We start from the raw sequence: 10934 nt of genomic DNA, 5'->3' as shown, positions 1-10934 counted from the left end.
GGCCGCCGGGGGAGGCTAGCGCCCCAGCCGGGCGGGGGGGGAGCCCCGTTGGCGGCCCCGGGATCGGCCCGTGCCGTGCGGTGCTCGGGGCCCGCTGGGCCTGGGGTGTCCGGTACCGACCGGGCGGTTGAGCCGTCTTCGCAGACCTGTCGGTACCGGGAGGCGGGCACGGGACTGGCGGGTGGCTTCAGGAAGAGCGAGTTACCGGCGCCCGGTGAGCCGCCCTCGGGCGGTCTGGAGCCCCGGCGAGCCCGGGCCTGTTGGGTTCTCCCTTTCCCCAGAAATGCCCGGCGAAGCTACAGAAACCGTCCCGGCCACGGAGCAGGAGCTGCCGCAGCCGCAGGCTGAGACAGGTGAGGCCGAGGGGGGGACCGGGCTGGCAGGGGGGGAACGTCCCCGTCCCCGCGGCCTCTGGGCGCTGGCTCGGTTGCTTTTAAGGGGGGGAAAAAGGGGACCCGGGGAAGCTGGGGGGTCGGGTGTGCTGGTGCCTCAGTGGGCAAGGAGTTGGCCAGTGCTGCGTGATGCCAACTTGAGTCTCGTCCACTTTACCCCAGGGGCATTTGGGGCATCTGCTCCGTGGCCTGAGACCCCTTCTCACTCAGCCTGCCTTTTGTCATACTGCTTCCTGTGGCCCAAACAAATCTGTTCTGTGGTTTCCTACCCAAAATCGCATCGGTTATCTCTATGGGAAATGTCACTAAAGTCATGTCGTTTGTGGTCCCTCATGTCCCAAAACACTGGGGAGAGCATTATGTCAGCCATGCTCTGTACCTGGTTTGTACGGTCCCGTTACGGATTTGAGCGTTGGAGCAGTGGGAGCGGGAGGAAAACGGCCATAGCCAGGTCAGGGTATAGCCATGCGGTGACTGGGACAGTCGGGGACGCATACAAATGTTAATAATCCCTTTGTGCTCTGGAACTGGTTGGGTTTGGGAAGGCGATGCGTGGCTCCGTGTTGGAAAGTCACAGTGGGGCCAAGGAGCGTTGCTGTACTGGCCTCACACCAGCCAGGGGGGCCGGCACTGGGATTTGGGGTAGCTCAAAAACGCTAAGGCAGGCGAGCGTGGGCTCCTGTTCCCGCCATGGGGCAGGGGCTGGTCTCCAGCCTGTGCTGGGACCTGCTGCCTGACTCCCTTGAAAGTGTCCTGGGTGCTGGGGTCCAGCTGGCAAATGCTCTGCCCGGGTTTGCTGTGTCTCTGCCCCAGGCTCAGAGACGCGCTGCAGGAATACATGACTGGGCATTGTCACCCCGCTTGGGGGAGCCACATGGTGCATGACAGTGAATGGGGGTCCGTCCAAAGGGCGCTTTAGATTTGGGGACCACGAGTGAAGTCAGGAGGTGCTGGCAGAAAGCTTCCCTGGGGAGGAAGCAGCCCCCCATGCCTGGTGGGGCCAAGTGACGGCTGTCAGTGCAACAGCTGTCATGTCAGGTCCTGGGGAGCTGCTGTACTTTTGGTCTCTCTCCAGGCGTAGCTGGGATTCCTGCGGTGGGGCCGCTTCCCAGCATCCCCCTGCCTCCTCCCAGGACAGCTTTTCTCTCGGTCTCGGGCAACAACTCGTGCCTTTTCTCCTCTCAAAGCTCTGCTCCTCTTGAGTCTCTAACGACTTCAGGAGCACGCGTAGGTCAGTAGAAGCTGGCCATGGGCAGTGTGTGCTGAGCAGCAAATGCTGTTACAGTACCTGCTCCACGGGCCCTGGGGGAGCACGGGGGGCTCCTGGGGAGTGACAACGGCAGCCACAGAGGCCCAAGCAGCTGTGGGGCTCACGGGAGCTGTCAAGTAGGTCTGCAGGCAGAGGGTGGAGGCAAAGGGTGTGCCTGAGTGTGAGGCCTGTCATGTTTATCCCCTCTCTGCTGAGCCAGCTGTTCTGAGATCTGGCAGCACGAGGAGCTGGAGCTGGGGGTGCTGGCGCGGGGTTAGCAATCGCCCCGTGGGTGGGAGTCGTCAAGCAGTTTGCTTTGATGTTCGTCTTATTCTTCAGAGGTTGGTTGGTCCATGGAAAGCTTGTGAGGTTGGGTTCAGCAGTCTCTAATCCAGTGCTACAGGGCTTTAGCTTTCAGGTGTGGGCAGCAGCACCGCGGGAGGCTCTGCGGCCCAGTTGGTTTAAGCATCCCTTAAAAATTAGATGTGCTTTTTGACAATCCTGTATCTCACTCGTGTTTGCGGAAGGAGTCACCAGAGAAGTGGGGTGCTCAGTGGAGAAGTGGCGAATTGGAAATGTCGTGCTATTAACAGGAACATCCTCAAACGGTGCTGGTGAGGCGTCGCTGGAGATGGAGAAGGAACAGGGGAAGCTGGCAGGGATAAATGAGCTTTCCAGAGAAGGCTGTTGTCTGTGCAGCTTGTTCTGTGAAGGGCTTGGGACCAGCTCAGCTCTTGGCAGGGGTTGTTCCTCCTTTTTGAGGTGCCAGTAGGTTCCCTGGAGCAGGAAGTGTCCTGACGCCTGCTGGCATGAGGCACCGATGTCTGGCAGCACTTGTTGAGCAGCTGCCCAGCTCTGGGTAGGTTCCCATCTCCCACCACCCCACGTTTTGGGGCAGGTTGAGGAAATGGGGCATTAGAAGCATCTTCTGGGCCACTGTTCTTGCGGCAGAGAAAGGGACGTCACCCATAGAGGAGGCTGCTGTGAGTTCCACGCACGTGTTACTGCTCTGGACAGTATCAAGGCAAGGACTTGAGTCTGTGACTAGCCCTAATCGCAACATAGGAGAGGTTGGGCAGGGACAGCGGACACGCAGGCAGGGCTGGCCCCGTTGTGGGTCAGTGGGTGACCTGTGCAGAGCCAGATGTGGCTGCAACAGTGAGAGCCAGTGCCTCACACGGAAGCGGGAGGAGATCTGTTGCTCCCTTGATGTGATGGGGTTTCTGGGAACCGGACTGTGATTTGGGCTCTGCAGCTGTCGGTGGCTTCTCCTCAGCAGCTGGCCCAGCTGCGCTCCCCTCACCGTCCCTCCCAGCAGACACGCCAGGACATGCTGTCTCTGGGTTTGGGGTTGATGCCGTGTGTGGGGCTGGAGCTGCCGAAGGGCGGTTGTGTGGCTGGGCCAGTTCTGCTCTCCCAACCGGCCGTGGTGCTGGTTACGCTGGTCAGACCAGGGCTGCCCTCCCTGGCTTTCATGGTCTCTTCCCTGAGTCGTTCCCTTTGATTGCCAGCTGACATTCGGTATGGCAGTGGCCAGGCTCTCACGTGTGCTGGGGGAGCTGGACAGCGAGCACTCCCTTGGTGAGCACTCTCTCAAGTCATCTGGACTTGCGTTAATAAACTGTTGTTCTCACCCGTTCAGCTCCAGCTGCCCTTCCTCCCGCAGCCCCTGTTGCAGCGCCAGGTACTTGGACCCTACTCGTTAACACCTCGTGTGCCACATTAACCAGAGTTTGCTGTTCTGGGTGGTTGCAGTTATATTAACCCTAACAGCTTGCACTGGAGAGCGCAGGTCACTGCATGGGGGTCAGGACTTGGAGTCCCGTCCCCTCAGTGTGGGTGAGGCAACCCCTGTGCCTCAGCATCCTTGTCCCCAAAGGGTGCCTGCCTGCTGGGAGGGTCTGCCTGTGTCACACCAGGGCTGGAGGGAGGGGGCTGCCTTCTGCCAGAGCACAACTGCCAGAGTGCTCCTGGAACAGTTATGCATGCCACTGTGTTAAATTTGAGTTTTCTTTCTTATCATCGGGTAGGTTCCCGTCACCCCCGTGTGCCAGCCAGCCTGGAATGCAATTTCCCAGGCTTGGGAGCAGCACTGGGAGTCTGGCTGGGCCTCCAGGGCTCCATGAAGGTTATGGCAACTCCTTTGGTAGGGAAGAGCCAAGGGCAGAGCTGGCGGCAAACCCTGGCCCCTGCGCTGGCCCCGTTGGGTTCCTGCTGTTGCCAGCCCGCTGGGGCTTCCTGGCATTTTCAGGTGCCACCTACAGCCATGCCAGGGTTTCAGCCACAGCTGCTCTCAGCAGGGAAACCTGGAGTGGCAGTACCGATCCTGGCATTGGGTTTTTCCTTCTGTGACTTGCACCCATCAGCTAGCTCACATGCTGGCACAGCAGGCTCTGTAAAATCGGTGCTGGTTTCTAGAAGCGGATGAATGTCCGCTTCAACCAGTCCCGGTCTGCACTGGAACTGGCAGGTCAGGTGGACTTTCATCTGCTGCTATAGAAGCCGGGCACGAAGGCTGAGGGGAAAGCCAGAGCCAGGATGGCGCCGCCTGTGCTGGGCAGGCTGCCTTCTCCTGGCCTCCTCTCCCTTCTCTCATGGGTTCACTCTCTTTCTCTCCTTTAGCTGTTCTTCATGCTGCTCATTCCCCACCTCTGACTCCATCTCCGGGCCCGGCTGGCCAGGCTCTCCCAGCGGAGCTGCCCAGCCCTGCTGCAGCTCTGCCTGCCCCTGCTGGCCCCCGGGCCCCCGTTTCCCCCACTGTGGTCCCAGCTGCGGCGATCCCTGTGTTTTCTGTTCCCCCCCAGCTGCCTGCCCCAGCTCTGCAGGTCCCAGTTACCACTTCCCCTCCTCCAGCTCCACAGTCCCCAATGGATTTTGCAGCCCCAGGATCTCCAGGGCCTGCCCCAGTTAGCCCAGTGTCTCCGGGACCCCCGGCCCCAGTGTCTCCTGCTCTGGCTGCTCCTCCCACTGCAGTGACAGTGGCCCCCTTCACCCCCACTGTGAGCCCTGGTTCTCCCCCTGCAGCTCTTGCCTCTCCTGTGAAAGCTGCCCCCCCTGCTGCCCTTCTGAGCCCCACGGGAACTGGAGCCCAGGCCCCTCTCCCTGCCCCCATGCCAGCCTCACCAGCCCCTGCTCCTTCCAAGGGCACTGGGGCAGGCCCGGCTGCTCTCCCACCCCCACCTTCCCTTCCCCTTATGGCATCTCTCCCGGCAGCAGCCCCCACTCTCCTGCCTTCTTCTGCTGTGCCTCCTGAGGCAGCTTGTCCCCAGAGCCCGGGCTCACCCCCTCTTCCTGCAGCAGCCCCTCTCTGTCCTGCTGTGGCACCAGCAGCGGCTGCCCCGGCAGTACCAGTGTCTCCTGGCAGCCCTGCCTCCGCTCTGCTGGCTTCTGCTTCAGCCTCTCCCCGAGTCCCAGCCCCCAACTCTTTCGTGCCCCCGCTTGCTCCTCCCCAGTGCCCAGCCCTGGCCGGTGCCATCTCTCCACCTGTCTTCCTGGCTGCCCCCATGGCTCTGGCCCCGTTGTCACCCCCTGCCCCTTTGCTGCCAGCTGGGATGTCTCCTGGGAGTCCTGCTTCTGCCCCACAGGGCCTAGCCCCTGGTGCTCCAGTCTCTCCACTGATTCCCATTGCTCCTTCTGTTGCCAAGACCTGTCCCACGGGCCATGCCCCGGTGGCCCCAGCAGCCCCAGCTGTTGCCCCTGTCACCCCTGCAGTTCCAGCTGCAGGAGACCTGGTCCCTCCCTCCATGGCCGGGACACCTGGGAGCCCAGACCTTTGGGTAATGCCTGCCACTGCAGCAGCTCCCATCGCTCCTGTCCTGTCCAAACCCTCTCTGGGAGCTGCCACGTCTCCCCCAGGGCTGCTGACAGCAACATCTCCCAGTGCTGTACCAGCAGTGGCCACAGCTGCTCTGGCTAAAGCAGCTCCAGCGAGCCCTGTCTCCCCTCTGGCAGCTCCTGTGCCTGCTACCCCTTCAGCCCCTGCCAGCTCCCTGCCTGTCACACCGGCGGTGCCAGCCGCAGCCACCACTACTGCAGCCAAAGCGGCTCCCCTGAGCCCGGTTGCTGCCCCCTCTGCCCCTGCTGCATCGGTGACAGCAGCTCCACCAGCTCCAGCTGCCCCTCCCGCAGCCAAAGCAGCTCCTGTGAGTCCGGTCACTGCCCCATCTGCTCCCTCTGCCTCTTCTGCACCAGCTCCTGCAGCTCTGGCTGCCCCTCCTGTAGCCAAAACAGCACCTGTGAGCCCAGTCACTGCTGCATCCACCCCCTTGGCCCCTGCCAGCTCCCCGACTGTCACACCGGCGGTGTCAGCTCCAGCCACCACTACTGCGGCCAAAGGGGCTCCCCTGAGCCCGGTTGCTGCCCCATCTGCCCCTGCTGCACCAGTTCCTGCAGCTCCACCAGCTTCAGCTGCCCCTCCTGCAGCCAAAGCGGCTCCCGTGAGCCCAGTTACTGCCCCATCTGCCACCTCTGCCCCTGCTGCACCAGCTCTGGCTGCCCCTCCTGCAGCCAAAGCGGCTCCTGTGAGCCCAGTCACTGCCCCCTCTGCCCCTGCTGCATCGGTGACAGCAGCTCCACCAGCTCCAGCTGCCCCTCCCGCAGCCAAAGCAGCTCCCAAAAGCCCTGTTGCTGCTCCCTCTGCCCCAGCCACACCAGCTCCTGCAGCCCCACCAGCTCCAGATGCCCCCACCACGGCCAGAAAGCCTCCGAAGAGCAGCCCTGTTGCTGCCCCATCTGTTCCCTCTGCCCCTGCTGCTCCAGTGCCGGCAGCTCCACCAGCTCCAGCCGCCCCTGCTGCGGCCAAAGCACCTCCCAAGAGCCCTGTTGCAGCCACGCCAGCTCCTGCAGCTCCACCAGCTCCAGCTGCCCCCCCAGCAGTCCCTGCCCCAGCACCTGGCACACTGGTTCCCACTCCAGCCCCTGTGGTTCCTGGTGCTCCCCCGAAGCCATCGGCCGATTGTGCTGCCCCTGCTTCCCAGAAACCAGAAGCCGGCCTTCCTGGCTCTGCCCCAGTGGGTAACCTCCTGCCGCCTGCCTCTTCTGCACCGAGCGCTACCCCTGTGAAGAAGCAGCCCTCTCCCAGTAAGGTTGCCAAGCTGGCCCCCCGCCAGCCCCTGTCCAAACCCCCCTCGAAGGCCCCGGCCCCTGTCAGCATTGCCGTCGACGACGATGACCTGCCACCTCTGATCCCCCCAGAGCTGCCTGCTGCCGAGCCACCGGTGCAGCCCATCCTGGTGGACCTCTCTCCCCGAGCAGCCGTGGCCCCTGCTGAGGCCCCTGCTCCTCCAGCTAAGCAGCCTGTCCTGAAGAATGACAAGGGTATTTGCCACCTCGGTTTGCCGTGTGCATGGAGTGTCACTGGTTGCCCGCTGGATACTAACCTGTAGACAGGGCCCAGGTGCCCCTACGTCGCTTGGTGTGTCGGTCTAGACAAGTAGTCTTTGGAAGTACAGCAGTGGAGGCAGGCCTGAACCATGCCAGACTGAGCTGAACCTGCCCGAGCAGGCGGTGAGCCGGGGAACGGGGAGGGGAGATGTCCCGCGGCCAAGGGATTGGGCAGGTCAGGGCTCGGCATGGTCCAGTGCCAGTGGGTCGGTGTCACTAACGCGTGTTCTCAGGCACAGAGCATGGCGTGGCTTGTGGCGTGGGCGCTGCGACTGTTGCCTGAGCTGGCTTCACACTGAGGCTCTGGGAAGAGCTATCGTGTGCCTGTACCCTGTTGCGCGTCTGGTGTCCACCGTGGTTTTCCCCATGTCCGCCCGCCAGCAAAGGGGAGCTGCGGGCAGCGCTGGTGCCAAAACAGGCCCGTCCCTGTGCCCTGGGGAAATTCCTTTGCCTGCCTGAACTGTTGGGATCCCCTGGGCATGCACCGACAGCCTGCAGAGAGCTTTGCCGAGGGCTCCTGCGTGCTTGGCGTGGCCATGGGCGAGAGGCCCTTTCCAGAGAAGGAAATGGGACTGAATTCAGGTAATGGCTGCATGAGAGGGCGTCGTGGTCACCCTCTGGCCTCCACTGAGGCTGGAGACGCCCGGCTCTGCTTCGTTTGCTCCCACGTGGTCGGACATGGCTGTGCTGTGGTTTGCAAGCTAATTGTGGCACTGCAGCAGTGGTGCAGGAGCTGGCAGCCCTCTGAGCCTCCCAGGCTCCGGCAGCTTTCAGGACCTGGCACAGAGGCCAACCTGAGCATCCAAAGATGCTGTTCCCTGATGGGCATTTTCAAGGTAATTACAGATCGTCCCCTGTAATGAAGTCACAGAAAGGTGCAGCAGCCCCAAGGAGTTGGTGAACTGGGTCTCGTTTCTGTGCCATGTGCTTGAGCTCCTGCAACCCCAGCTTCACTGCTGCCTGAACAGGTTTGAGGGGAAGCGAGGGAGTCCCTGTCTGCCAGGCTGCTGCTGACTCACCGCCCAGGGAGTGGCGCCCTGCACTCCTCCTCAAGCCAGGACACTGCACTGGTCAGCGTGGTGCCTCAAACTGGGGAAGCGGCTGAGGCTGGGGATACCTCCTGTTCTGGAGCCAGCCTCCGGGCACCCGCAGTGCTTTGGCACCTGGCTTCCACCATGGTGAGAGTGCTCAGAACAGGCTTTTGTGCCACTTGCTGCTGATGGTGTTTGGGATTGCAGAGAGAGTTCCTCCTACCAGATACTGCTTAACCATGCTGACTGGAAACTGCGTCAGCATTTGGAACCCCCAGCAACAAAGGCAACACTGAAGCAGTATGGTTCTTTGATCTTCCTGTGTCCCCTGGGCCTACCTGAGCTGGAAAGAGTGACGTGTGTTTGTTTCTGTAGGGTCCGGAACAGAGTCTGACAGTGATGAATCCGTACCAGAGCTCGAAGAGCAAGACTCCACACAGGCCACAACACAGCAGGCACAGGTAGGGCAGGTGGCACGCGTCAGCCACGTCCCTGCGCCCAGCGGCAGCGGAGCAGGATCCCTGCTGGTGCTGTCCACCGCTACCTTGGGATTCTTATGGGTCCCTCTTGTTTTCTCTCGTTGCAGCTTGCAGCAGCAGCTGAAATAGATGAAGAACCCGTTAGCAAAGCAAAACAGAGCCGGAGCGAAAAGAAAGCACGGAAGGTGAGGTGGGATGGTGGGTGGGCCAAACCTGTGTGCAGCAAACAGCCTGCCTGTGGACAGCTGAGCTTTGCCTCAGGGTCCAGCATGGTATCCCCAAGTGCTGGGGTCTTCACCCCGTGAACCCTGTTCAGGGCTGCAGCTCCTTACCTCCCACCCCTGTACAGGAGCAGCCAGGTGTTCAGGAGGTGAGGGGTTTGTGCAACTTTCTGCCCTTGTCAGGCGCCCAGGCGGGGGGATACCCTGTTCACGGGTAAAATCCTTGTGTCTGCAGGGGCTTGGGGTTGTGCTATGGAGCTTACCAGTCCTGGGACTAGAAAGTTCCCTCCCAGGCTCCCAGTGCACTCTCAGGCTAAAAGCCTGGGAATGCTTCTCTGCAGCAGTAAAATGCACATTTTCATTTGCGTGAGCATGCCGATCGTTGGACTTGGGTCTCTGGGGAGCAGATGAGCGGACACATCTTTTCACAGGCTGGGCTGTCTCAGTAACTCTTCTTTCCCTCGCTTACCTTTCTCGTGTTTTTCAGGCAATGTCTAAACTGGGCCTTCGCCAGGTAACAGGAGTAACCAGAGTCACCATCCGGAAATCTAAGAACATCCTCTTCGTCATCACAAAGCCAGACGTGTACAAGAGCCCAGCGTCAGACACCTACATAGTCTTTGGTGAAGCGAAGGTGAGCTGACACTGTGTAGTGTCTGGCAGCCACATTAATCTGTGCTAGCAGCAGCGGGGCGGCAGGCCACTTAGCTGGGATTCCTCCTTGCCACATGTGTGCTGTGGCTGCCGCCGGCTGGTCCCAGCTGCTGTGTGCCCCCCCCCGCACTGCGGGGTGTGGGCAGGCCTCGGGTCTGCGCCAAGGGCCGACTTCCCGACTGGGTTGTGTGGCAGAGCTGTTCAGTGTGCTGGCACTGCTGCAGCGTGGGGAGCACAGCTGTGGCCCTCTGAGCCTGTGTGCTGACATCCCACTGCGCAGGACTGGCCTCGCTTAACACTTCTTCCCTCCTCCAGATCGAAGACCTGTCCCAGCAAGCCCAGCTGGCAGCTGCCGAAAAGTTCAAAGTGCAAGGAGAAGCTGTTTCAAACATCCAAGAAAACACACAGACCCCCACTGTGCAGGAGGAGAGCGAAGAAGAAGAGGTATGCCTTCCCCAGCCTGTCTCTGCGGGGCTGGGTGCTTCACTGCAGACCTGAGCCAGCTGTGAAGCGTCCTGAGTTTGTGTTAAGACCTGCGGTTTCCCTTCCCTCATCTATGTCTTTGCCGTGATGGCAAAGGGAGAACACAGGGTCCTTCCCCTGGAGGATCTGGTCCTGGGGACTGTCCCCAGGGCTGGGCAGTGCATGGTCTTGCCTCCTGGGTTCCGTCTGCGTGGCCTGAGTGGGAGCTGCCCCAATCCAGACAACCCCATTTTCCTCTGCCAGGCACCGAGCAAACTGTGCATTGGGCTGGTGTGAATCTCGGGCTCTGTCTCCTTTAGGTTGACGAAACTGGCGTCGAGGTGAAAGACATTGAGCTGGTGATGTCCCAGGCGAACGTGTCCCGAGCAAAGGCAGTCCGTGCCCTGAAGAACAACAGTAATGATATTGTAAATGCTATAATGGTGAGTGTCTGCCTGGCCAGGCGGTCCTGGTGCCCTAGGATGGAGGAGAATGGTTTGTGGTGGTGGGATGTCCCTAGGGGGTAGACGTGCAGGGCGTAGTTCCCCACTGCTGCAAGAAGTAGGGCGTGAGCTCAGGGCCATGAGCAGAGGGACATGCCTCCCCCCTGCAGCCGTGGTACCTGATTCCTCTGCGTGCCGGAGGCTGGGCTGTGGGGCTCCGTGCTGCCGGCAAGGCTGGCTCGTAATGCTCCTTTCTCTCTACAGGAGTTGACGATGTAGCTGCCAGAGGGAGGAGCCTTTTTTGGTGTTTCAGAGAAGAGTAAAATGCAACTAAATTTAAAATTTGTACTATTTCTATCAATTAATAAAAGTTGTGGCTTATTGTTGGTGAAACATTTTCTGCTCTGTGTTGGCTTTGCTGCCCTCTCCTCCCTGGTAGCCGAGGCCCCAGGGTGGAGCCTTCCTCCCGGGAAGATCTCAGCCCCGATACCCTGTCCCGTCCTGCCGCAGCGGAAGAACACCTGCCCGTTCCCTCCTTTCCTTCCCGTCCCGAAGGTCGGCTGGCCGTCAGCCCGAGTCAGCACCATGCCTGGGACACTGGGCTCAGCCCAGGCCATCGCC

General features: G+C 61.1%; 1 protein-coding gene across 3 annotated transcripts; it reads left to right on the top strand.

Annotated features, from left to right (window-relative positions):
• Positions 1-50: 50 nt before the first annotated feature.
• Positions 51-10706, top strand: NACA (nascent polypeptide-associated complex alpha subunit). 3 transcript variants are annotated; one of them, XM_010565126.1, is made up of 7 exons: positions 248-353; positions 8430-8515; positions 8641-8718; positions 9242-9388; positions 9724-9852; positions 10191-10313; positions 10578-10706. In XM_010565126.1, the coding sequence occupies exons 1-7, from the start codon at positions 284-286 to the stop codon at positions 10590-10592; spliced, it is 648 nt and encodes a 215-aa protein (XP_010563428.1). In that variant the 5' UTR covers positions 248-283; the 3' UTR covers positions 10593-10706. The 3 variants fall into 3 exon arrangements, with proteins under 3 accessions (XP_010563426.1, XP_010563427.1, XP_010563428.1); XM_010565125.1 differs by lacking the exon at positions 10578-10706 and having other exon boundaries at positions 237-353; positions 10191-10412; XM_010565124.1 differs by lacking the exons at positions 8430-8515; positions 8641-8718; positions 9242-9388; ... (1 more) ...; positions 10191-10313; positions 10578-10706 and adding exons at positions 3284-3325; positions 4264-6122; positions 6474-8423 and having other exon boundaries at positions 51-353.
• The last annotated feature ends 228 nt before the right edge of the window (positions 10707-10934 follow it).

Source organism: Haliaeetus leucocephalus, unplaced genomic scaffold, assembly GCF_000737465.1.
Source record: "Haliaeetus leucocephalus isolate CR32 unplaced genomic scaffold, Haliaeetus_leucocephalus-4.0 Scaffold186, whole genome shotgun sequence".
In the NCBI taxonomy this organism is placed as follows: Eukaryota; Metazoa; Chordata; class Aves; order Accipitriformes; family Accipitridae; genus Haliaeetus; species Haliaeetus leucocephalus.
The sequence above is the reverse complement of the archived record's forward strand: the minus strand, read 5'-3'. Positions and strand labels throughout refer to the sequence as shown.